We start from the raw sequence: 26,662 nt of genomic DNA on the forward strand, positions 1-26,662 counted from the left end.
GAACTTTTCCAAATTTGTTACAAATACTACATGAAAGTTTCCTCTTGATAATATTGTATAAAATACAATGAAATAATCAAACTAAAAAACAATAATGATCCTTAGTATAAATTTTAAAATTCAATACTATTATTTTCAAAAATATACATACATCTTTTATAAACTTTAAATATTCTGTGTGTTTAATACAAACAAAAATTATACGTATTGTTAGTTAAAACACTTTGTGTTAGATTGTATAAAAAATATATATATATATATATAAATGATCCAGCATATTGTACAAAACAATAATCTATTATAGAAATGACATCTGAAAGATACTCTTGAAGAAACAAGTGATGCTTGAAACAGAAAAGAAAGTATTTGTTGTTAATATAAGTTAAATTAATATCGAACATGTATATTAATTCATTAAATGTTTCTCTGTACTAGGAAGTGTTCGAGAAACATTGTATCTTTGAACATATGTATATTATACTTGTACAAGCACATAAAAGAAAATCTGACTTGACTTTTTGTTTTTGTACATATGTATGTAAAATTGTATTTTTCCAAATAACAGGCTAGAAATATAAATATTATTTGAATAAGTTTCAAAAGACTTCAGTTCATCCCTTGATCACAATTTATTCTATTTCAATTATGTTTCTTTCCTTTTTTTTTTTTGTACCATTACAAGGAATATTAACAGTTTACATTGAGTTGAAGTCTTGTACTAAGTTTCACAATGAAAACATTTACAAGCATTTGTATATTTCAGTTTATTTAATTAAAATATACAGATTTTAAACGTGATCACACATTTGTTCGAGTTCTCCTCCTTCGACCTAGTCTTAACCTGAGATAAACCACTATTTAATTTTCATTTGCTACAATGTTTCTGATTTCATTAATAAACCCATCTGTTCTTGTTACTTCAACTCTCAGAAAATACTTAGTTTCGATCACCTATTTAACGTATGTTAAACCTACAAGCGCGATTAGACGGTTTCGTCCTTTTTTTAAATTTTTTTTTTAACTACTCCACTCTTTTTCTCTATGTATAATTATATAATAATTTTTCATGTATATAAATAAACGCTAGCAAAAATTTTATTTATTTCTTCTCCTATGAGCATAATCATCTACAATTTTTATCTACACGTATATAGACACCTCATGAATATACGTGTACAATTTACATTTACAATTTATGTATTTAAATGTTTAAATACATATTTATATATTTATATGTATATATAGTGACAACTTTATAGTGGCATGCACCAAGAAGAGTCATTCCTAAAGTATATATATATATATATCTTCTTTTTTAATTAAGTCTAATATCTATTCCATTTAAAATTTGTTTTAGTCTTTTGTCGCTTTTGTCTGTTACAATAATTGAAAAACACTTTCTTCTTGGTCCATGATATCCTAATACACTTTTTATATATACATATATATATACATTTAAATGGTAACTATTGTAGGCACGTGTTATTATTTATCATACTCTTCGTCACCCTTTCATATAACTTATGTTTCTTTGCACTGTCTATAATGAAACGTAAAAATATAAAAATATTAGATAAAGTAATTATAAACATGTACTTTTCTGAAGTATTACTACAATTTTAAACCTGTGGACACAGTAAATTCTTTTATCACAATGTTATTTTATATGAAATATATTTTCTATTTATTAAATGAATTAAATCAGTTCCAAAATTTGTATAGTCAAGTTAAAATCCTTGATCAGATTCTTAGTAATTTTTTGTACAAAAGAAAAGAGTATAAATTGTAAAATAAAACTGTAGTATGTACACGTGAACTTACTGTACCACTTTAATTATTTATAACAAGTTCAATCTAAATTGTCCTGAAGTACATTTTGCACCGTGCAGTGCTAGCTACTTAAAAACTTTAAATTATCCCTTAAAGTAATACCGCATGCTCAGAAATCACATCCTTAAAATGAAAAAAAAAAAAAAAAAGAAGAAATTCCAATGAATTGTATTCCTACTTAAAAATTTAAGCACTGATTTATATAAAACACCTGCATCCTGATCACCCTTTCATTATTATACAACTATAAACAACTGAATTTATTACTTATTCAATTAATTCAACCATTTCAATAAATTGTTCTAAATATAATCTATATTTCATATCGCATAATAGACAGTCATTTTGTTGCTTCGTACCAAATGGTTGCTATTCAAGACATGGTGCACATATTACTTACAATGAAATACCTCTAACGATGATAAATAGAATAACGAGTTATTCTTTTTACATAGAAAGACAGGGACTTTGTGCTGTGATCGTATAAAGTTAAATATCAAAATTTAATGATTACTTTTCATTTTCATTGTATCTTGAATAGCCACTCCGTACTTAGCCAAAGCAGATCACTGATTACGTACCTACATCCTATAATATTAATAACTTCTAAATCTTACTGTAAGCAAATTACATTCTCTTTAACCATTTGTTAATCACCTTAAAGTCGTTTCCTCCTAAGAAGACTGTAACACTTAAAGGAATCATTGGAAAAACATAATTTCTACAAATCACGTATACAAACATTTTCTCCCTTTGACGCATTCATTCTATCTTCTTGTTCATCCTTTCATACTCATACAATTTATACATATGTTCATTTACTTTCTTAACTTCCCCCTTTTTTTTTCTATAATTAACACCTCAATAAGCTAGTCAAATATTAGAAAGCATAGAATAATTGGAAGGAGTCTCATATTAGTCATTAAGCCAGTGATATTTTTTTAGCGAAACGAAGCAATAAAAATATTAAACAAAGCATCTTTAAATAAATACAAATTTTAATCCATATTGATCATTTTTGAACTAACAGTTGGAATTTGAAGAAACAGGAACATTTAAGTTATCTCCAAGAAATAAGATAACTGTTACTTTCCAAGATCAAAAATTAGATATCTGTTCTATAATGCAAAAATTGTATACGGATAATGACACACGTTGGACAACAGGATCAACTGGAGAATACACGTGCAAATTCTATTCGTTTGATATTTCGTCACAGTGGAACACGAAAAATGAAAGAACACGTTATACCATTCTCAATTGGTGTTTATATTATTGCTAACATTGATAATGTTGAAAAGTACGCAATTATGAAAAATACTATTGATTTTTCACCTTTAATGTGTCGTGGAAGTTGAAGTGGCGTATACCATTGCATCGATAAGAAAGCTGTTGCCCTGCTTGCTATTTAAAACAGTTCAAGAGGAGGTAAGAATTACACTAGAAAAAAAAAAAAAAAAAACGAGGTTAATTTCTCTCTTTTTTTTATGTATGAATTTGGTCCATAAAATGCAAGCCCAATTCCTTCGAGGCATCTGGAAAACTTTGACTCTGACAAAATACCTTGCCTATGGCATTATCCTTGACGCATAAGATCCGCGATGAAATGCAATAGTACAGACGAAAATATTTATAATCAGCACACCTTCCATAGAAATCAAAAGCAACACGCAGTAAAGAAAGAAAAAATAAAAAGAAACTTTGAGGGTAAGAAACAATACCCTGTAAAACAAGTAACATAATCAACACGTGTTACTCTACCTCATTTTCCAAGACGCTTAATTCGTGATCTCGTGGTTAATGATCTAGCGCTTGGATTATAAGGTGACTTTACTCTCTTAGCCATCCCAGAACTAGTGTTGCATCCTGTGCTCGTAGGATTAATCGTCGAGCATGCCCCGTTCCCGGTACCATTATTATTTTGTTTTATACCGGACGACAACGAGGATGACCTTACTCTACTCGACTGTAGATAACCATTATTACTAGACTGTTTCAATTTACTCGGCAAAGAAAGTCGACTTTGCTTTACCATTCCGTACTGATGGACTAATTGTGCTGATATCGTGTGACCGTTTATCTCGACGTTACGTGAACGCAATGTTTTAACAGGTGTCGCAGCAGCAATGGTGTCCGACCTGAAAAATAAACATAAATATCAATGACACTGCGATGGTTGTATACAAGAATATTTATGTAGAGAAGAAAAAAAAAGAAAGACTAACCTAAGCCAACGTTGCGAAACGGTGTCTGGCGAGCCTATAATAGACATAGTTCGGTTTATCCTTCGCTCGGTACAACTACTCGTTGTTCTATTACTTTTCCCTTGATCCCACTCTCTCGCCCCACGACTAGCAGCCCAGAGTTGCTTCAACAGACCTTTCAGCGATGGTCTTCTGATCGCCTTCACCGGTGTGGCTTTCTTTCCTAAATTTCTTTGGAAAGTGTTCAAAGATAGCCTATCTTGTACAGGTACAGTTGTAGCACCGTTCGTCGAACGAGTGATATTCGATTCGGTATTAGGCCAACTTAAATTACTGCTCGCATCCTTCGTCGACTGATTAGCCGGATCGTTCTCGTCGACTGGGTTCCTACGATCCTCCGAACGCGTTCTCCTCTTCACCGATGATTCTTGTAGAACACATGACTCGTCAGACGTGTTAACTACACTCTGTGATATTGCACTATGTCTCCTTTTATTACCAACAGCACTACTCCTCGTCTTGCTAGCCGAGTTCCTTACACTTTCCTCCACTGTATTCCCTGTCACCGATACCTTTGTACTCCGCAATTTAAATCTCGAATTAACATAAGTTTTCCCCTCTAACGAACCTGAATCTACAATAGTATTACGCGAATGGGCGTTCAAGGTGTGACCCCTTCGTCCGTTCCTGATTTCCGTTCTCGGGCCAGAAAATAACGTGGACTGTTTATGACGTGGTTTGTTTAAAACGTCACTTTTTATCTCATTCTCATTAGCATTACTTTCCGTGATAAAATCACTGTTCTGTTCGTTACTACTAACACAAGTAGAAGAGTCAATGTCATTACGTTCACTAGAAAATGCACTTTGGTGTATCACATTTTTAACATTCGTGTCGTCTCTGTCTTTTGATTCGGAAGATTCGTTTTCATGAGTTACCTCGTCAATACCATCCTCCTGTTTATCTAGCTTCTCTGTCTGTTCCCTATCAGGCCTTTCAATTACCTCTGTCGAGTCTTTTTCGAATTCAGCGATACTTGTTTCTAAGTTGTCGACTATTCCGTTAGAAATGGTCTCTGAGACCTGAATACTACTTTCTATAGGGTTGTTCTCTACATTTTCGTGCATTAGATCTTTCGATTCGTGAGTTAAATCAAAATTTTCATCAACCTTGTTTACCAACAACGGATTATCTGATCTTGGCTCTCTGCTGTCTTCGGTTCCAGGCAAGAAGTCTGGTCTCTTGAGATCAACATTGTGAGTTATTATTGGAGAAGGTCTTGGTACGCTTCGAACAACTGGACTGGGCGTTAGTTTCTCTGGGTTTTCAGAAACTGGTGTAGCTGTAAGCGTGGGTGCACTATGATGCGGTAAGCCACATTCTTTTTGGCTCAATATAACCTTTTAAAATACAGAGTTTGATTAATATCTCGATGAGAATTTTTCCAAGTTCTTCTGAAAAGAAAATAAATACCTCGCTACGGGATGGACCAGGTGGGTCCAGCATTAATGTAACTACACTTGTATTATCGGCACGCAGCCTTTTCGAGGACCACCTTTCTAATGCTCTGTCTACTAGGCTCTTCGAGGGGTTTATCCATAGCTGAACGTTATCAGCTTGCTGCTCAAAATCGTTGAAAATAATTAATTCGAACTTGACTATTCTTATAAAATTGTTTATAAATACACACCCCGTTACACGTTTGCTGAGAGGCAATCAGGTGTTTCTCATTGTGCCTGTCGGCAGCTTGAACAATAGCAACTGCAGCTTGGGGCGTCAACATGTTCCATAAACCATCTGTTCCAAAAATAAGACAACGATGTGATTCAACATCAATTGCAACTACTTTAACATCCGGTTCTGGAGATACAACAAAGGTATCTAATTCGGAATTGTAACTCCAAAGATCACCTAGAAAATGAATATATCTGGTTATTTTAGATAATTGTATAAAATCAACTGATCTATGTTACAAGTCGTACCTAAAGATCTAGCGACAGCAAGAAATGGTATTTCATCTATATGAGTTGATCTCCGAACCGGTCCCTTGTGTCCTATGCGCGGTCTGTTCCACACAACTCTTGGCACTCCTGATTTACTGACTACTTTACCACCAGACTCACGTATTCTTACCATTTCTGGCCCACTTTCCGGCTTGTGGTCTTTGGTTAACGCCCTGGCCCGCCACTGTGGATCGCCGTCCACTTGGTACCCAAGTATTATACCGGAATCTCCAACGTGGCCAATATAAATCTTTCCTTTGCGAATGAACGCTATGCTAGCTGTGGTACCGGCCGTAGATGGTAGCCCGGATGCGGTTCTTGGCCACTTATCTATCATAGAAGAAAATTTTTAACAAAATTCAAATTCACCCTTGATTATCGATATACTATTTTTCTAAAATTCTCTGCTATATAAATAATAAATTAATCGCAGAGAAACGTACGATATCGAATATTTTCTCTCAACTACTTTTATTTCAGTTGATACTTTCAGGTTAGCTCGGATTACATAACCTAAATTCTAACCTAATCGGGCACAGGTGGTGGGGGAAATACGCGGGACAATGAGAGAAATTCTTCAACGAATGTTATAAGCATCAGTTTTCCGGGCGAATATATTGAAAATCTATTCAGATTTTCGAAGAAACTAGAGGAACGATGAAATAACGGGACTAGATATGAAAAAAATGGTCTCTTACCAAGCTCCCGCCACATCGCATAGTGCGTGTTCACGTATCCGTCTCTGATGGCTCGAAGTACGTCTTCGTCACGATCACTCCAAAAATTTTTCTGCTTCACGATTACGTTCATAAGGTGCTCCTTGGCGAAGGTAGCTGCCTCGCCGCCACCGTGGCCGTCGAATATCCCAAAGAAGGCGTACTCCAGATCTTTGTCATCCGGTGTAGATTGAAAGGCCACGCTGAACATGTCCTCCATGTACTTACGACCGCCCTGATTACAGTGCCCGGTCACTCTTAGGTTAACCCCAATACTCAACGGCATGATGGACACACGCCGGTGACACGGGATACCGAGATGTGGATACTTTCTTCGTTTACTACGCACTCTTTCGACACGTACTCGGTGAACGGAAACCTCGTATTTACTGGGCAGGCTGCGCGCAGCTCGAGGGACGCACACACACTACAACGATCATGGCCCCACACGGCACAATGACGTTGCGCCCAACGGAGTAGGGCAAGAGGGGTCGTCCCCTCTATGATTTCACCGTCGCCAATGCGCCGCACCACGTCCGACGTTTCTCGACGGAAATCTTCAAACGGAAGATTTTCGACCGATGGCAACGCGTTTTCTTCCCCCGATCTTCCCTTACCTTTCCCTAAACTTACCCCTATCGCCCTGACATCAAACTCCTGCCACGGTGAATACGTACGCATCAATTTCAATTACCTATGCATTCCAACAGCTGTACAGTATATTTGAAGTTTTCGAAAAATTCTACATCGCGAAGTTAAGCATGGAACTTGAGATTCGCGCGCTGATTTTACGCGGGATCGTTAATGCATCGTTTATGTGTGTTTGGGGAGTTTTGAAATCATTCGATCGATGCATTTTTTCAGATAATTTTTCTTGATATAGTTTTATCCCCACCTAAAATACGTTAGGTAATACCATAGTATGTTAATCGGAGAAAATTCTGGGGAATTGATACCGTTTCGAATTTAACCGGGGAAATTAGATGTACCCTATGAAATTACCAAAAATTCTCCGTAAACAGCTACACGGTAACATTACCTCGGTTATATTACGCTCACCGATGACTACCACACGCAAAGCGTATCGCTTACCCCTTACCTTTCTACGTTGCTCCTCCATCCCCACCACTGTGGAAACTTTTACCCTCCCCCTTGCCCCGTTGAGCCCCTGACAACGGGCCGACCCATCAACGTTGGTGCTATTCATGCCGCGCATCTCGGCTCACGCAGTTGCTACGTTGTCACGTTTCTTCCTTTGGACTCGGCCTTTCTTGTCCGACGGCAAGTTCGAACTTGTCTTGAGGAATTTTTTTTTCAAAATTCTACCATTGAAAGGAACGTTGAAACGTAACTACTATATGTTAAACGATCACGATTACATTTTGATTATTATTTTTGGAAAGAAACGAAACGTTTCGGTAAGATCGATGAACGTACGTGAGATACTTATTGGAGCATGTAATATTTCGCATATTCTCGGATTTAAGTTTCCCTCTTCGTTCCACTATTTTAATGTTTAAAACGTGTGACACACGTTTTCAGGGGTATGCTTCAGGGTGATCGTTCAACAGCTTGAAACGATGATTTTATTTCAGCATTTGATCGATCAAGTATATTCGCGAAAAACATACCGATGAATCAAGTGAAAAGCAAACATTCTGTTTTGTCAGGCAGTGCAGTTATCTCTTTCCAAGAGTAAAACACGGGGCACGTGTTTGAACTTGCTCGCCGGACGATCTGGCAACGCTGTGCTTCGTTCAAAATAGCACTCCCAGCTGGCGGCTTTCGTTTAACATTCGATAGAATATGGTTTGATAAAGATCATTTTACATTATCTTAAATAACGTAACGATTCGATTGTAATCGCGGTTTGCAGTTTTACTTATCATGAAAACTGACTGTTAAGAATTTGACAAATTTGAAAGCGACTGGCGACACAGTCGATACGTGTCATCGATTGCATCATCTTAAAAAGATGGCTGTTCCTTTCTGCTTGGAAACAGTTATGCGGAAATACATCAATAGGTTGTTAAGCTATTTCATACATTATTTACGTTAAACATTTAAAATACTTTCAATAGAAACATCATAATTCGAATAATCTGTGATTAAATCTCGATTATTGATTAGAAAATAAAATTTATATAAATAGAAATGTTCTAAGTAAATGCAAGTTGAAATTATTTGAACAGTGTCTGCGCTACCATCTACCGACAATTAGGAGAATACATAGAAATTGAAAAACGTGGGAGGGTAAAACGTTTAGAATTACTGCAAAAGTAATTTTTAAAATTAATAATCAAAATATATGTATTCAATTTGATAAATTTATCTCAATGTTTTAGAGATGCTGGAAATATCAAATGATCATCGGTAAATCAATTTTCAATTCAAGGTAAAATTAGTACAGTTTGACTGGTCCATGTATTTGTTAGATTTGCTTATTTTATTAGCACATTTAAAATTACCTCTTCGCAGAATAGCAGGTATGAGAATTTTAAACACGGACGTCTGCATACCACGCTGAATCATTCGGCAATCCTCAGGACAAGTCCGTGCAGGCAGTGACCTGTAGTCACTGTTCAATGCAAAGTGTTTTATATTTTGATAATAAGATAGAGCAGATGGCGTTCGTTCTCGAGGCACAAATTCAAAACTCCTGGAACACAAAGCATGCGTTATGGAGTCTAAAGTTTAGATGAATTGATTATAATTTTTTATTTGAATTGTAATTTATAAATGTTTTCAAGTCTTCGCAGCTTGACGAATGAGGAAAGGATGAAAGTACAGAAAAGTTTTTATAAAAATAAATGACTGAAAATGATTAATTTCTTCTTTATCGACCTCGACGACCGCCGCAGCGCCTGTGGGGTGAAGGTAATGCAGATTGTCGGTAAAAAGGATTACAACTGTCGATAAAGGCGTGTTCCTTTTACCTTCACCTCACTACATTAAATCAATTATTAGAGTTTTTGTAACACGTATAATATCAAGAACAAAATTATAAACAATTTAAAATCGAGCACCGGAAGCGGGAACGCTCAGCGACGCCACACGCCTTATTAGGGTGCCTTGGGCCTGACGCCCCCGCCATGATGCACCCGCATTCTGTTCTGTTCCACGCACCTGGAAGGTTAAAAGCACACATGTAACACCTTCATCGCCATCTTGTTTTCACAAAGCTTTATTACAATAAAAGTCTCTATCTCATTGTCAGTAAATCGTGAACAATTATTGCAATTTTACCTACTATCATTTTCATGACGCGCAATCATATCTCGCGCGGCCCCTAAACATGTTCAGTCTTGTTGGATTGGAGTCACTGCTGGCTGTAACGACGAAACCGCCACCTGACAAAATTGCGCTAAAGTAAAATATGAACCACAATGAATTTGCATTATAATATTCATTATCAACGAATAAATGATTATAATACCAACAAATAAGACAAAGTTTCATTCATTTCTATTTTCTTAAATCCTTTTTCTAAACACGACAGCGATTGAATTGTATATAATTATTTATTTCATGTATTTATTTGTAATGTGTTAAATAAATTATGCAATTTTCGTTACAACAGTAATGTTATCTTATTTGTACTATCTCTTTATCTTAATTATCTCCTACTTTGTGTAAATCTACCCTATGAATGTCACCGAACTATAGAAACATGTTTGCAGATTTATAGAATGCAATAACATGTAACATGGTGCAAGAGGAGTAAGTTGACGCTGAACTGGTAATATATTTTCGCTGAAATGAATGGCTTATCAGAGGATGACACGTCTGATAGTAGCGATGAACATTTTATTGATTTAAAGAAAAGTAATTCGAACTCTAGGGAAAGTCCTAAACCTAACGTAACTTCATCCGACAGCGGTACCGAAGATGAGAGTACCGGAGATGTAGATTTCAATGACGTCGATCAAGCAAGTAACATTGAACTTTTCACTCAGGTTTTAAAGAATTTAGAATATTCCCAGAAACTCGAGATCAACGATGAGAAAACCGAAAAAGAACCGTCCACTTCGAACTACCTCTTACCGCCAAAAAATGAGGGAAAAATACAGAAGCTGAAAACAGAACCACAAGATACGTCTTTCAACGAGATCACTGAACTTCTGCTTCAAGGTGAGAGTAGCACAGCATCAGCTAGTAAAAAGAAACTTGTAAATACTCCTGTAAAAACTGAAGACGCGGAAGCTCCTACCGAATATACCATCCCAAAAGATGGAGTTAAGATTACTCTGCCTGGTACGAGCTTAGTGTTTAATAAAAAGAAGAAGAAGGGAGGTCAAGATATAAAAGCAATTTTAAGGAGACGCTTAAGAGCTAGTCAGATATTGGTAGAAAAAGTTGGATTGCTATGTTGGCTAGCCTATGGATTTCATTTCAACAAACAGATTAATCAGCCTGAGATAATGGCAGCTGTATTGTCTTTAATTTCAACTTCCAATTATCCGAAGAAAAGAATCGATCTGGTATATTTAGAAAAGTTTACAAAATGGTTTAAGCATATATTCTCGTTTGAAGTTGTTGAAACCAATGGTAATAAATGCATAAATAAGGAATCATTGTTGAAGGTAATAGAGGAGAAGAAAATTTCTGATTATAAGGAGCTAGTATTGCTATACATTGTTGCATTGAGAGCTCTAGGTTTAAATTGTCGGTTAGTGATCTCTCTTTGTCCACCACACAGAGTGTATAGTGATAGTCCATTATTCCAAAACGATTCAAAAGGGCAGCAAACCAAATCGAAAAGTAAATCTAGTACAGGGAAAGAAGGGAGTTCATCGAAGAAAGGTAAGAAAAGTGCGAAGAAAGAAACTGATACTACAAATGTAGTCCAAAATAGCCCAGAAGCAAAGAAAAATGCTAATATAGAAGCAAAAAGAAAAGCAGCTGAAATTTTGCGTTCAAAACCCCAGAAAAGTACAAAGAAAAACAAAGATTCCAAAACTAACAATGAGGCAGCTACAACATCAGGTAATAAAAGTAAAGGTAGCAAAGATGAATCTGAAACTGTGGAACAAGGAAAAAGTGGGATCAGTTTCAAACAATTACGATCTCGTAAGGTGAATGCTGTTCCTAAAGATAAAGCAATAGCAGAAACTGATGGTACAAAATCAAAATATTATATAGAAGAGGATTCCACTGATTCTGAAACGGAATTTCAACCTACCCCCAAACGTTCAAAAAATAATTCGAATAAAAAGGAAGTAACAAAAACTGTTAAAAGCAATAAGAGAAATGTTACAAAGCTACTGTCTTCTGATAGTGAAACTGAGGAACCAGATAAAGCAAAAAAGTCACAGGACATTTGGGCTGAAATATATTTAGAATCAGAGGAAAGCTGGATCTGTGCGAGTGTGATGGATGAAAAGATCCATTGTGTCACAGATATATATGTAAGGAAATTGAAAAATAATGTTATATTTTAAAATACTAATAATAATTATACCTTGTTCCAGAAAAGAGCAAAGAAGCCGGTATTATATATAGTTGCTTGGAATTCAGAGAATTTAATAAAAGATGTGACTAGACGTTACTGTCCCCAATGGCTGACAGTTACACGTAAACAACGCATTGATGAGAAATGGTGGCTTGAAACTTTGTCCCATTGGAAGGAAAAAGATACTGCTATTTCTAGAGCTGAAGACGAGATGCTATTACAGAAGTATGTATTTAATTAAATACTTTTATTTCTGAAAAATGCATATTTTCACATATTATGTATATTTTAGAGAATTGGAGCAACCATTGCCTAAAACGATTGGTGAATGCAAAGGACATCCATTGTACGTAATTGCAAGGCATTTACTTAAATTCGAAGCACTATATCCACCGGACTGTGTACCATTGGGACATCTTGGCACAGGTGATGCCATTTACTCACGGCACTGTGTGCACACGCTTCGTTCAAGAGAAACGTGGTTGAAACAGGCCCGAGTTGTAAAACCGAAACAGGAGGCTTATAAGATAGTTAAGTCTCGTCCAAAATATGATAAGGTAATGGATATTTTAATCTCCCACATTTTTCACTAGCGAGCACAATATTTCAATATGGAAATTTTTACAGCTTTCAAGAATGGTAATTAAAGATTCGGCGTTAGAGTTATTTGGTGAATGGCAAACTACAGAATATGAACCACCTGAAGCGAAGGATGGTATTGTTCCGCGTAACGAGTACGGAAACGTAGATTTGTTTAAACAATCTATGCTTCCAAAAGGCACGGTTCACGTAAATCGTAAGTAACTAAAAATTTGCCTGAACGCTATATTTTTCAACCGAAAATGGCTAAGCCATATCTGATCTAGCAATTAGATAAAGAACGGGATTTAAGATACAATCAAAATGGAATAATGTTATAGTTCCAGGTTTAAATCGTATTGCTCGAAAGCTTAATATAGATTGCGCCCCAGCAGTGGTGGGTTTTAACTTTGGATGTATGGGCGCGGTACCAGCTATCGAAGGATACGTTGTTTGCTCAGAACACGAGGATACGTTAAGAGAAGCTTGGGAAGAAGAGCAGGTCGAAGCTACTAAACGAGCTAAAGAGAAGCAAGAGAAAAGGGTTTACGGTAATTGGAAGAAGTTAATTCATGGTTTACTAATAAGAGAACGACTGGCGGCTAAATACGAATTTTCGAAGGAAGAAAAATCGGTCGCAGCGAACAAACGACCAAAAACTAAAAGAACAGATGTAAAGAAAGCTAAAGTTTCGTAAGTTTCATAAGAAATTCTTTCAATTCTTAATTTATATTTAAATGAAAGAAAAATGATCTGAACGATACTAAACGGTTGCAAGACAACTTTACCTAGTATTACAGAGTTAGACGATTTACTATAAGTTGTACAAATTGTACAAAATTGCGATACACATTGTCTGAAAAGGTATACATATATTGCATGTTTGTGATTGAAAGAAGCATTATCATGTGAAGGATTTGTAATTTTTCTTTGGTATTATTGTTTCTAATTTGTTTTTCAATTGAGTGTATGTGTATGAAAAGAATCTAAAATTCTTACAATTCTGTTGTTGAATAATTATGAATATTCAACATTATTTACCTAAGAAACCAGCGATTTTTGTAAAGCAATATTAATAAATTCGTATATTTTTATATATTACGTGTTAATATGAATTTTGTATAAAGTGCCAAAGACGATAGACTTCTGGGAAAACGCGACGACCCGAGGTCTTCACCCCTTCCCATGATTTCCACCCTAGCCCGTAAGCGGCCCGGGCGAAAATGCCGATGAAGTGGAAGGGGCCTCGTATATATAGGTCTGTGGTCCTTCCCCCACCCCGCCTCTTGAGTGTGTACAAACGTCTGCGCGCGAAAATTTAAATTGATATTTACTTTATTATTCGTACTTTTCAGTTATATATTAAATTTTATGATATTTAATAATTAGAAAATATATTATTTTGTTTATACATATATATAAATCACTTGTAATATTAATATCATCAGAATTATGATTTTAAGAATTCTTGCTTCCCCTACATCGCCATTTTCCATAAAGAAGCCTTGTATATACAAAAACTGATGTGTTTATTTTCAAACAGGAACAATTCTAATTTACAGATACATTTTTACTTAATAAATATTTGAAATTATTTAATGCAAAATGGATCAAGAATATTTTTCTAATATGTACCAATGGTGAATAAGTACTAAATAATGTTTCTTAAAAAGATATAGGTTAAGTTATACACACGATTAATAGAATTTATATTTTAAATATTCTATTAATTAGTATTATTTTAAAATAGATAACTCTCGATTATTATATAAATTGTAATTTATACTATAAATTTATATTTGAAGGTTTGAAAAATGTGGAGTGATATCCAACATAAGAACGCAACTTCGTCAAAACTTAATAAATGCATTAAAAAGTAAAGATTTCACTTTGAAAAACAATGGTCCAAAGTCTGCGAAACAATATATTTACGATTTACTAATAGCAGAGTATTTGTTGAACCATAATTATGCTTATACTCTATCTGTATTTGCAAGTGAAGCACCCCTATTAATAGATTTTTCTAAGAAAACTGTTCAATGTTCTGACGAGAATGAGAAATGTAATAAAGAAAAATTACGAAGCGACTATGTATCGCATGCCTTAGAAACGTTAGGTATAAATCCTCATGATCCTAAGGGACAGTACGTCATATCACAGTATATTGAAAATGATATGCCGCTTCTTTTATGTATATTAAAATGTATTACAATGTTCTCTTATAATCTGCACAATGATGTGCCAATAAAAGAGAAAATCATTCTTTGTAACGAACATACACAAACTGAATTTTCTTGGCAATCTTACAATGCATATATAGAAAAATTAACTGCATTGAAGAAGAAATTAATTATACATAAACAGACAGTTGATCACAAGTTGCACGAAAGAGAAATGATGTTAAAAGAACAAGCAATACTCATCGAACAGCAGCTTGAAATATTGAACAAAAAACTGCAGGAAGTTCAGGTAATATATATTAATTTTATAGATATTCATGAGTTTAAAGTAATTTTAATTTTGTAGAACATCATGCATTCCTTGAGTTTGAAGGAAAAACATTTGAAAGAAAAGAAGCAGAGTAAGGAGCATCAGATTTTTCAAAAGGAAATGGAATTGACATTGAAAGAAAGATTATTGTTACAGGAAGCTGAAAGGTAGCTTCATATTTAAACATATTTTATGCGTTATTTCTTTTGAATTACTATATATTACAATTTGTACAGATTGCAGGAAGAACAGGACAAGCGTAATAAATTAGAGCAAGAGCTAAGAAAGTTACAAGAACAGAAAAGAATGCAACCAGAACCCTCGGTAGACAAAGTATCTAATCTTATATTTAAAAACATAGAAGTACAAACGGACGATATTAATGACATAATACAAAAAGATAAAATTAAAGTTCTTACTAAGGAGAAGGAAGAATTAACTGCCCTTGTACAGGATCAACAGTCAAAGATTGAACAGATAACTCAACGCGCTCTTCAGTTATCACGTCAAGTAGAAGGAATACGTTCGTTGAGACCCATCAGCGTAGAAGTTCCAACGCAAACTGTTAATACAAACACGGTTATCAGTGAAAGTAGCTCAACAGAAGATATTCTTCAAGATGCAAAACTGAGGCTTAAACGTTTGGAAGAGGAAAGTTTGAAAGCAGATCAATATTATTATAATTTCATCAATAATTCACCATGATGTTGCCTTTATAGTAGTTTTATAGCAGTAAGAAATTTGTTTAAGAAATATACATCAATTTTACAGCACAATATTTATATTCATTTTTTACACTGATCTAATTTCCTCAGTTTACAGAGGAAATCTGCAATCAATGAATAATGAAACGATAGAAATACTGCATAAAAATTTTTATTGCAATTACTAATTTCTATTATAAATAATATAAAATTTGTATTATATGTACAAATCTATGATTGAACTGAACGTGTACCAAAAATCTTTCGTTACCTACTTTATTTTATAAAATTGGACGTTAATATAATATACAAATTAATCGCTAATTTTTTTTTCTTTATTATTATTATTCGAATTCTACCTTAATTACATGCAACACCAAACGTAGTATATAAAATGTTAAGTCAAATTTTGTCCATTGTTGTACATCATCTTCGTTTGGGATCCGAACTCCTTCTAGTGTTTATGGTTAAGGATTATACTTATATAATTTACAAAACAAAATCAATAAATATCAATGAATATTTTATAACGTATAAAAAAAGGATATTGTTTATCTCGGCTTTCACGACCTTCCCGTTCATGAGTACGTTCCTTTGTGTAGGGTGACTTTTCCTGAAAATAATATATTTATATAAACTTTATGAATGCCATCTTTGTCTGCAATTGGCGTTTGGGTACTTGATAGTATCACCTAGTTTTTCTGGTCTTTGCTATTGTCTCCCATTTCGTCTTTTCAATGTACTCGAAGCGGACGTCTTTATCAACTAAGGGGTCAAGGAATAGTGTTAGAAAAATGATTAAAAAGTTAATTTATAGACTGAATGTTGGGATATATGCAAATTGTGATGTTACAGGATTTACCAAAAAATAAAGTGTAATATGTTATATGTATAATGTGTTGTCAAATATTCTAATTAAACAGGGACACGAATGTTTTCTAAACTTGTGATATCAATTTTATAGCGGGAAGACGACTAATGAAAACCTACTCATGAAAACGCTAACTTTATCATTGATGATTAAATTGACAAAATATGAAGAAAAAAAAAAGTCTTCTAATGCGATGCCCTAATAATCGACCATTTTATTTTAAATATGATACTCTTTATCTTTGTTAGATGATTGAAAAGTAAATGAAAATTAAAACAACTAACCTTGTTATAATGATGTTTTTCTCTGTGTTCAGGGATATCACCATTTTGATGTGTTCCCTTTGCTGAAAATAATCAATTATCGTTTATAATAAAATAGAAATCTTTCACCGACAAAACAAATAATCACCTCTTTCATCATCTTTCCTTCTCTTTTGTTCGGTTGCAACTGCGGATTCATCTGCTCTATCCTGTTTAAACACAAATTATGTATACATGTATTAAACGAAATTATTATGATTTATATTAAATACTATAAATATAAAATATACCCTTTTTCGTCCTAATTTCTTTTCTCTACGGAGTTCCTTTTGTTCATCCCTTATTTTACTTTTACTTGAACGTTCCTTTTTATCGAGATTACCATCTGCCCGTCTTCCTTCCTGTTAACAGAAATAATAGTTACAAAAGAGTATTTAGAAAATGGAGGATATGATAATAGTAGTTCAATGATTCACACCTTTTGTACACTTTCAACTTTTCTTCTTTTGGCATCTGAAATGAAACACGAATGTCATAATTTATATTAAAATGTATACGTACAATTAATATATGTATTTCTTGCATTTCTTTTTTAAGTGCAAACCTCTGTCTGATCCATCTTGTGTTGGCCCAGAGCTAGCACTACTATTTGATACACTAGAAAGATCTCGGTCTAAATTATCTACTCCAGTTGCATAATAATGTTCTTCCTACAATTATATTCAAATTAAAGATTTATAAATGTTATCTGTTCACTTTTATAGTATGTATAATTACTTTGTAATATTTTCTATCTTTTTTATCCATTGAGTCATCTTCCTTAACCTCCTCCTTTTTTATATGCTTATCCTTACTCTCTGAACTTTCTTTATTTTCTTCTTTTTTCCTAATTTTTTCCGAACTTTCACTGAGTTAAAGACAAAATATTAATTGGTTATTAAAGAAAGAATTAATTACTTAGTGTATAACTTACTGATGCAATTGATTTGATGCAGTTCGTTTTTCTCGTTGATCTTTATTTTCTTTTTCTATTCTTGTATCACCATTAGTGATTTCTTTATTCGATATACCATCACCAACTTTCTCTGACGCTTCGTTATTTGGGGCATCTTGTGTTTTTCCAGTCTGTGTAGAAAATAATGTTGAATAAACTACTCGATGCATTAAAAGTACCTAAACCTAACCTTGTCCCCCACATGATGGAAATCTGCTTCGCGAATCATGTTTGGAGTTTTAGCTTTTAGCTGACCGCTGTACGACGTAGCAAGAACATGCAAATCCTGACGTTGACCACGTTCCTCTTCTCTAACCTTTTCTACTTTTCTTTCAAGAATTTGAGACAACTTTGCCAGCACAGGGAAATGTGGCAATATTTTGATTAATATTATTAAAGAATTTCTTATTTGTACATAATCCTTGGAATCCAAACAAACCACAATAGCCTAGAAAATGAAAATACAATTTTGATATTTTAATCCCTAATCTCTTTAAAAAAAAACACCATACCATTTATACAAATGGAGTACCTTTGTGATTTTATAATGCCACTTATGGCACACGTGTCGATAATTTTCAAATCCTACCATGTCGTTCGCCTCGGAAAATTGATTACTAACGCGAAACTTCGTTACGAATCCTGGATAATTACTACATTCCTAAAATAAAACGTGAATGTGTAAGAATTTTAATGATTGCTTTCAAAGTACACGAGAAAAATATACCTTATCGAATATGGCTTTTTCAGAGTGCCACCTCATTACTGTTTCTAGCATGGCGCACAGAAATCTACCGTAACGATTCGCCTCGTTCTCGGTACACGAGGTAACTGAATATGTTATATCACAGAACAGCTGGAAGATTAAACATAGTTCAATAAATAATTGCACGTACGTTTAATTGATTAATTGTACTTACTCTGTCATAGCAAAGAAGGGTTGAGAAGTTTGCTGTTTTTAAAGAATGTATTGTGTGAACAAATTTGGCGCAATACATAGCATCCACGGTGGTAAATGTACACCGGGGAAACAGGCACAATTGTAGGAATTGTGTTATTGTTTCATTCTTTGCGGATTTTGCACTCCGAGATAAAAACCATGTATCTTTTTCTTGCCTAATATTCAAGTATCAATAACAAAATTAAACCTTTCTCTTTTTAGTGTATCGTATAATCAATAAAATTTACCTTAAATATGCAAACACTTTTTCAACGTGTTCCTCTTGCTTCCTCCTTTCATCCTGTAGTTTCTCAATCAAGGTTGTGTATCTTTCTTGCTCCTTCTTTCCCTTACTAACAGTCTATAAAAAATATATGAATTTAAAATTAATGTTTTACAAAGATTTTATGTTTCTCTTAAAGAAATTTTTCAACGTACCATATCTTTGGAATCAGCACTTTGCGCAGCGAATTGTTTCAATTTATTTATTTCCCTCTGATAACTTTCAACGGGAACATACAGATCGTACATTGACAGTGACCAAAATGTTACAAGGAACTGCGGAGAGATATCTTCCCATACTTTTAAAGGATGCAATGGTCTGACTGACTGAGCAACAGGTGCCATTACGGCTTGTGCTGCTTCTGCATATTTTGCTTGTTTCATAGCAGTAGACATTTTTTTGTAATTTGGATCAGCTTTACGTAGAGCATCATATTTAATCTGAAAAAGGGTAGATATTAGATATAATTGAAGATTAAGAATTTAAAAAGTTACTCACATTAATAGCATGTGCAAACATTGGTCTTGCAAGGAAAAATGCAACATCAGAATGTATGTGATTGTCTTGGAGCATCGAATGTATAGAAGGAAGTCTGTCCACGTATTCGTCTACGGTCATTGTAGAACCCAAAAATGTTCCAAACTGTACTAATGTATCTTGGCATTGATCGTACAGTTTTCCTATAATATTATATCAGATTATATTTTTTTATAGTTCTTTTAGTGAAATCTCAAAAGAGAAATTATAGATATATATATTTACCAACAAGTTTAAGGTGCGACTTATCTGTTTCTCTATACACAACACAATGCTTTTGTTGTGCCATTAAAAGACACAGAGCCACGGCTAAATCATGCTCAGCGAGGGCTTCTTTCAATCGTTGGGAGGATTTTTTTGTATTACGGACTTGACTAAAGTAACCAGCCTAAAAAAATATGTTATTAATAATCATCTATTTAAATCAGCCATCCCCATAATTAAAAGTTACCTCATTTTTCAATAAGTCTCCCCCTGCCATGGCGTTCAATTGATCTGAGGTCATTTCTTCAGCAGCTTCGATACCTGCCATTTTTTGTACTATTTCTTTCAGTATTAATAAATCTAAGCTGTAAACAAAATAAAATAATAAATTGCCAAATTACTGTGAATTTAGAAGTTTTACCGTTCGTCTTGTCTTCCTATTTTTATAGAAAATTTAATAAATTAAAAAGTAGAATCCTATCTTCCTATTTTTAAAAATACATAGTACAAATTAACTATTAATGTTGTCTTTTTTTTTTTCAATGTGTGATGTTTATGTACTAATATAATAATTCAGTTGAATTGTACATTTAGTTTTGTACAAATACAATAAACTTTTTCCACTGTTTCCTTAAAAATTATTAGAAATAATCCTTAATTTATACTTTTTATTGCAGAGATTCATACACTTGACTAGCTTTTTATCCCTTCAATTAAAATATTATCTTGCCATTTTTCTCATAAACTTGTAAATACCTAGAAAGAAAAAGTATAATTCGAAATATTGTAATATATTTTCACTATGCTTTATTAATGCTGTTCATATTAAAACAGCTAAATTAAAACCAATCCCATAATAAAAATTGTTATTTACCTTGTCCTTCTAGGTTTTCATTATATCGGTGGCAATATTTCTCATATTGTAAAATAATCTTTCAAATATGTGTCAATTATTTATATCCACTTATTTGTATTTTTAATAGCAAAGTGTTTGTATTATATAAAGTATTGTAAGAAATATTTTGTATTAACAACTGAATAAACCTTTTTTATTTTTCTATCCATTTGTTTCTTGTTTATAGAGGATTATATTTAATCTCAATCCCTTCCTCGAAGTTCTTTCCTGTTTCTGTATTAAATTCCTCTTACTGTTAAAAATGGTTTATGTTTGATTACTTCAAAATTATATTAATCTTCTTTGAACTTTGTCATTCAAATATTAGATGGCTCAGTAAAGAACAAAAATATATTTGATATACATTGGAATACATTGTAATGTAAAATGTGTTTGAAAGAAATGAAGAAAGAACTGTATATTGCCACACATTTGAAATAATCACTGGTAAATTTCCTTTGCAATGAAAAATTTGTAAATTCTATTCATTCAATGTTATTAGGTATTTCCATTTTAGGAACTATTACAGCAGAGTGATAGTATATGTATGTTCACTGCAATTAAAAAGTCTTCATAGTACATACAACACAATTTCACTGATGTTTTTTTTTTTTGTCAGTATTAATATTCTGAAATTACAAACAGTGGATCAAATTTGTATTTCATCTTGTTTTTCAATGTCTTCTTTACCACACATGTGAAAGTGTTCAATACCCTGTGCATTTGAAAATAATGTGCTAACGTTCATTGAAAAAAAAAAAAAATACACTATTTGTCTCAATAGATCTTAATAATTCTTATTATTAGTTTAAAAAAGCGATTAATTAATAACTTCTATTAACATTACCACTGAAAAAAGTACAATTATCTGTATTAATCTGATTCCCTTGTATTATTTTATACCCTAACATTCGAGAGAAAGAAACGAAGAATTGTAGAAATATCCAATGTATTATTAAAATTAACTAACGTATAATTAAAAGATGTACGCTATGATAAATAAATTTATTTTCTACAATGTACCTTTTTTGTGCTTTAAGTTGATTAGCTACATACTGCAACAAACCAGTAAGTTCGATATTATATTTCTTAAATATAGCTCCACAAAATGAAGCAAGAGACTGTAACCACAGAGATATACTGGTGCCGTCGTGTTTAAATCTATCTCTATCAGCACCGGCTAAAGCTTCCACGAGACAGTAACCGAGTACGTCGTATGAAATGTTTGTTAGATATTTTAAAGAATCTACAACAGGTCCTGTAACATAAAAAGAACAATTAATACAATGTAAATCCTGAAAGGTTCACGTCAGACCAGAATCCCTGGAAAATTCACATACCTATAAGATTATCGTACAATTGAATTTGTATTAAAACATAATCAAACAATACACCAGGCGAGGAATGGGTCAATTTCCCTATTGATCTTCCTACAGGTTTAATAGTTTCCTTGCTCACTCTTTTCATGATCGATTTGATTTTCTTCTGGGCGTCAGCCCTCTTTCGCAAAAGAGCGGCGTGTTGCAATGGGGTATCGTTCTTCCATCGTGCGTACAAACAATACCGATTCTGATATGGGTAGTATTTTAAAATGTTCCACAATTCCTCCGCGACACAACAATTACAATCCATAAAAGATAATGAAGGTAATAATGCTACATCGAGAATAGTCAATACATCATAATATAAATTGTTATTCTTATCCACTGGTTGCTTATTCGAATCTAACGGGCACTGCTTTATAACAGCGTGACATAACCTCATTATTTTGTACATTAAAACAGGATCATGGTGTAAATTCGGGCCCAGAACTATAAGCATCGGTAAGAGTTTATCGTGTATGTTTTCGAGATTTTCTATTGGCTTTGGTGCAAGAGAACTCTTTAGAGGAGGAACTCTTCTGCCTTGTAATTTTTGTGATATGATACAATGTCTGAAATATAATATGGTGGTACAGTTATCAAAATCGAATGGCAATTGAATGATAGAAGATTAAACTTACTTGCGATAAACCGGCTCTATTAAAGATTGAATCATTTTACACAACGCCAATGCAATAGGACGTTGATCGGTTAAACTGTGCTCCGGTAATCGGCTGAATAAGTTTTGTGCTACGTCCCAAGCTCCTATTTCCAGCAATGCTTCGCATAATCCGAATTTCTGATTACTTGCATATTTGTCCTATAAAACGACAATAATGTAAGTGAAGTTATTTGAATACCATTGTTTATTAGGATGAAATTAATCTACCTGGGGATTTTCCTTTTCTTCCTGCACTTCTTCTTTATCTTTAGTAGAAATTACGCTTAATTTACGAACATATTCTTTCGCTTGTTTCATTGCCTGTTCGTGTTCTTTGATGATAGTGCTATCATCCGGAATTAACCAGGGCAATATGTCATCCAATTTAATAACACCGTGTTGCAACATAAGTGCAGTGACTTTTTGCAACGAAAACGGGGTAGAGTTTACCATTGAACAATATTTAAATCCTAAAACTTCACAGAGTACCTGCTGATCACTCATGTAAGAACGAATTAAAGGAATAAAAAATGCATCATCCTGAGGTCGATTTTCAAAAGTTTCTAGTAAAATATCAAGTACTCTGTTGGGGTCAAGATTAAAATACCCTATAAAAAGAATATATATTTAACGTTATATTATTTCAACACTATTATAAACTTGTCAATAAATCATATTAAATGTGGAGCAGCGAGCATGGTAGAATTCAGTAGAAAAAATGGCACTGTGGTGTTCTCTAAATTAATTTCTGTATTCAGGTTTTAAAAATTCCCGCCATTTTTTCTAGATAAGCCTACCACGAATAGTACTGTACATCAAACATACCAATAAGAGATTTAACAATTTCTAAAATTGATGCTACTTCATTTTCTGGACGTTCCTGATTCAATTCCACTATAAGCTTAGAATATCCTTCGCTTTCTTCTCTAAATAAATTAAACTTCCTTTGTTTATAGCTGTAAAAATAGTAAAAATAGCTGTACAAATGTTTTCAATAATACGAATCATATCGATAAAGAAAGAATACATACTACAATTTTGTCTTCACTTTGATGAATTTGGTTTGAAAATTCTTATTCTTTAGCGTTCCTACATCTTGTAATGTTTCAATTTCTAATCGTTCTTTTAATATCCTATCTGTAAGAAACTATATAAAAAGCAAATGATATCAATTAACAATGTAATTATACATTTTTTTTTTTACATTATATAAACACTTTAATCATTCTTGGTATCTTGCGAAATGATACCTTTTCTGATTCTTTTACAATGTAATAGAAGTTATTCCTTTCATCGTTAAGTGCTTCCGCGTCTATCAGTGTAAATATGTCCACTACTGCTGATGGTATTGCTCCATCAATATTCTGAAAATACATATACATTCTGTACATTAAACATATGTAAGAAAATCTAAATTCAATAGTTCTACCAATACACTTATAAGCTCCATTACGGTTTCTCTAATTTTATATCAAATCTTTGTCTCTCAATTTTTATTTCATTTATTCTAAACTTCAATAAATTATTAATCTTACCATCAGTTCACCTAATGTCTGAACAACACTGTCCTTTTTTATGTTCCCACGGATTCCATTCGTAATTAATTCGTATAATCCTCTTCTCCATTCTAAAAGTAGAAACAATAACATACAAAAATGTAAAGAAAAATATAAATTGACAAAGGCTCATTATATATTGCGCGATATCACAAAATGAGGATAGTAATGTATACATTATATCTGTAATATTTATGCGCATTCTTTACTTAAAGTATACATAAAAAACTCTTCTAATGCAACATTATTCATTTATCTATTGAATAAAAAATGTTAGTAGGTTCGAGAAATAATATTTAACACATATAAAGTTCATACTGAAACTCATGGAACATGGTAAATTCCAAAAATTGTTGAGGATTACCTGCAGTGTTGCCTTCCTTAAATTTGTGCTTGAATAACTTGAGGCTGCAAACAGTCGTTAATTGACAATTAACTCTTCAGAAGAGCGAGAAACAGGAGAGATAAGTTGCAACCATCAATTGCACAGAGTATGCAGTATCAATTCAATATTAATCGAACGCACTTCGGACGTTAACGCGTTAGCCACTTACAAATCATTTTTTCCGTGCTTATCCCATGCTTTCCATATTTCTGAATTCCACATTTTACCAGCCATTTTAATTCCATGAAAAGCTTTTTACGATTACAAACAATTGTATTAACATCACAGGTTAACAGATTCCATTTTCCACCATTGCAAGCGTCCTCGAAGCTATCGTAGCGCGATCTTTCTTATACCATAAATTACATTTTAAATAGTAGGAAATCTTTATTACCAAAAACCTTTCAATACATTAATTACTTAATAATAAATTATTGCTATTAAGTACAACAATATACAGTTACAAAATATCTTGTTAAACATTTTGCTATTCAATAATAAAAGCTGTATCAATTAGCTGACTACAGTCGGTAATTTCTTTCGTAATATTTTATGTATTTTTGCTTCATTTATAATATTTAATTTAAATAAATGTAATTTATTATAACATAATAGTTCAATCGTTATATATAATTTTACAAAATTATTGTGTAGCCATTTTGCAATAATGTAACATTATGCAAAACCGATGAGTTTAGGAACCCTAGAAATTTGGTTCTTTTACATCGGAACCATTAGTGAGAAAGGTAATGTCAATTTTAATAAAACAGAATCCAGTAACATCTGGCTGTAAATTTTAAAAAACAGATAACTTTTCTTAGAATTATATCGGTTAGTTAGTGTACAATAATATACGTTTCATATTATTATTATATAAAACATGCTGTATAACAAATACAATTGAGTTCACCATTATTTACCTGTAAACGTATATGTAATTTAGGCAATAAAAACGTAAACTAATACTTTAAGTTAATAGGAGATTAAGTTTATATAAGATATATTTATATTTTTATTGTAATTTGTGTTATTTTATTAATTGTATTTCAGTTTTCTTTCAGTTGTTTGGTTATGTCACGTTGTCATACTAACAGTTCCATGCTTTGTTTTTAGTGCAAAATGGCCAAATCTACAGAGAAGAAAGGAAAGAGTGCTATCAACGAGGTTGTGACTCGTGAATACACTGTAAATCTTCACAAACGCCTTCATAGTGTTGGATTTAAAAAACGTGCTCCACGAGCCATCAAGGAAATCCGTAAGTTTGCTGAAAAACAAATGGGAACACCAGATGTGAGGATTGATACTCGTCTTAACAAACAACTTTGGTCTAAGGGAATAAGGTAAATCTCGTGCATTTGTTAATTGAAAGTAATTTAAAGTGCAATGAAACATAAATATATTTTTTTCTAGGAATGTACCATTCAGGGTGCGTGTCCGGTTAAGCAGAAGGAGAAACGACGATGAAGATTCTGCAAATAAATTATACACACTTGTTACATATATACCAGTAGCTACTTTTAAAGGTTTACAGACAGAAAATGTTGATGCCAGTCAAGATTAAATTACCTATAATTAATAAATAATTTTCATCAATTGTTGTGTTTAAAATTTGTTTAGTGCAATGAACTCTCGCTATATTATCATTCGTTAATAAAGACTTTGATAATCAAAGGCTACATCGAAACAGCTTTCTTTATGTTGTCAGTTCTAAGAATTTTCCACTCCTTCATCTAC

General features: G+C 33.1%; 5 protein-coding genes and 1 long non-coding RNA gene across 8 annotated transcripts; 3 read left to right on the forward strand and 3 right to left on the reverse strand.

The window, feature by feature from the left end:
* Window positions 1-1,962: 1,962 nt before the first annotated feature.
* On the reverse strand, window positions 1,963-7,333 carry Pp2C1 (protein phosphatase 2C). The gene is made up of 6 exons (XM_034329725.2): window positions 6,736-7,333; window positions 6,017-6,367; window positions 5,725-5,945; window positions 5,508-5,654; window positions 4,056-5,434; window positions 1,963-3,968 (listed from the first exon to the last, which is right to left on the reverse strand). The coding sequence occupies exons 1-6, from the start codon at window positions 7,037-7,039 to the stop codon at window positions 3,593-3,595; spliced, it is 2,778 nt and encodes a 925-aa protein (XP_034185616.1). The 5' UTR covers window positions 7,040-7,333; the 3' UTR covers window positions 1,963-3,592.
* A 2,323-nt stretch (window positions 7,334-9,656) lies between these two features.
* LOC117606408 (uncharacterized) lies at window positions 9,657-13,993 on the reverse strand. Its single transcript, XR_013062500.1, has 3 exons — window positions 13,887-13,993; window positions 10,004-10,103; window positions 9,657-9,879 (listed from the first exon to the last, which is right to left on the reverse strand). It is a non-coding gene; the product is annotated as an uncharacterized LOC117606408 (long non-coding RNA).
* Window positions 10,364-13,880, forward strand: Xpc (DNA repair protein complementing XP-C cells homolog). Its single transcript, XM_034328789.2, has 5 exons — window positions 10,364-12,161; window positions 12,225-12,430; window positions 12,498-12,762; window positions 12,833-13,001; window positions 13,126-13,880. The coding sequence occupies exons 1-5, from the start codon at window positions 10,512-10,514 to the stop codon at window positions 13,479-13,481; spliced, it is 2,646 nt and encodes an 881-aa protein (XP_034184680.2). The 5' UTR covers window positions 10,364-10,511; the 3' UTR covers window positions 13,482-13,880.
* A 171-nt stretch (window positions 13,994-14,164) lies between the features above and the next one.
* LOC117606407 (uncharacterized) lies at window positions 14,165-16,002 on the forward strand. The gene is made up of 4 exons (XM_034328790.2): window positions 14,165-14,424; window positions 14,590-15,253; window positions 15,311-15,441; window positions 15,511-16,002. Exons 1-4 carry the CDS (start codon window positions 14,390-14,392, stop codon window positions 15,977-15,979), a joined length of 1,299 nt encoding a protein of 432 aa, XP_034184681.1. The 5' UTR covers window positions 14,165-14,389; the 3' UTR covers window positions 15,980-16,002.
* Window positions 16,003-16,134: 132 nt separating this feature from the next.
* On the reverse strand, window positions 16,135-25,267 carry tho2 (THO complex subunit 2-like protein). 2 transcript variants are annotated; one of them, XR_004581956.2, is made up of 29 exons: window positions 25,098-25,267; window positions 24,908-24,951; window positions 24,523-24,614; window positions 24,238-24,351; window positions 24,019-24,134; window positions 23,813-23,943; window positions 23,216-23,595; window positions 22,968-23,146; window positions 22,306-22,898; window positions 21,989-22,223; window positions 20,318-20,435; window positions 20,092-20,254; window positions 19,828-20,009; window positions 19,485-19,769; window positions 19,295-19,407; window positions 19,027-19,222; window positions 18,834-18,962; window positions 18,639-18,767; window positions 18,297-18,554; window positions 18,086-18,237; window positions 17,890-18,019; window positions 17,717-17,822; window positions 17,591-17,625; window positions 17,403-17,513; window positions 17,261-17,321; window positions 17,134-17,195; window positions 16,671-16,743; window positions 16,527-16,591; window positions 16,135-16,435 (listed from the first exon to the last, which is right to left on the reverse strand). XR_004581956.2 is itself a non-coding variant. In XM_034328788.2 (28 exons), exons 1-28 carry the CDS (start codon window positions 25,160-25,162, stop codon window positions 16,405-16,407), a joined length of 4,275 nt encoding a protein of 1,424 aa, XP_034184679.2. In that variant the 5' UTR covers window positions 25,163-25,267; the 3' UTR covers window positions 16,135-16,404. The 2 variants fall into 2 exon arrangements, 1 of the variants encoding a protein (XP_034184679.2); XM_034328788.2 differs by lacking the exon at window positions 16,671-16,743.
* Window positions 25,268-25,550: 283 nt separating this feature from the next.
* On the forward strand, window positions 25,551-26,522 carry RpL31 (ribosomal protein L31). 2 transcript variants are annotated; one of them, XM_034328752.1, is made up of 3 exons: window positions 25,551-25,674; window positions 26,042-26,268; window positions 26,339-26,522. In XM_034328752.1, exons 2-3 carry the CDS (start codon window positions 26,048-26,050, stop codon window positions 26,487-26,489), a joined length of 372 nt encoding a protein of 123 aa, XP_034184643.1. In that variant the 5' UTR covers window positions 25,551-25,674; window positions 26,042-26,047; the 3' UTR covers window positions 26,490-26,522. The 2 variants fall into 2 exon arrangements, with proteins under 2 accessions (XP_034184643.1, XP_034184644.1); XM_034328753.2 differs by having other exon boundaries at window positions 25,654-25,759.
* Window positions 26,523-26,662: the final 140 nt, after the last annotated feature.

Source organism: Osmia lignaria, chromosome 8 (genome assembly GCF_051020975.1).
Source record: "Osmia lignaria lignaria isolate PbOS001 chromosome 8, iyOsmLign1, whole genome shotgun sequence".
NCBI classification, from domain to species: domain Eukaryota; kingdom Metazoa; phylum Arthropoda; class Insecta; order Hymenoptera; family Megachilidae; genus Osmia; species Osmia lignaria.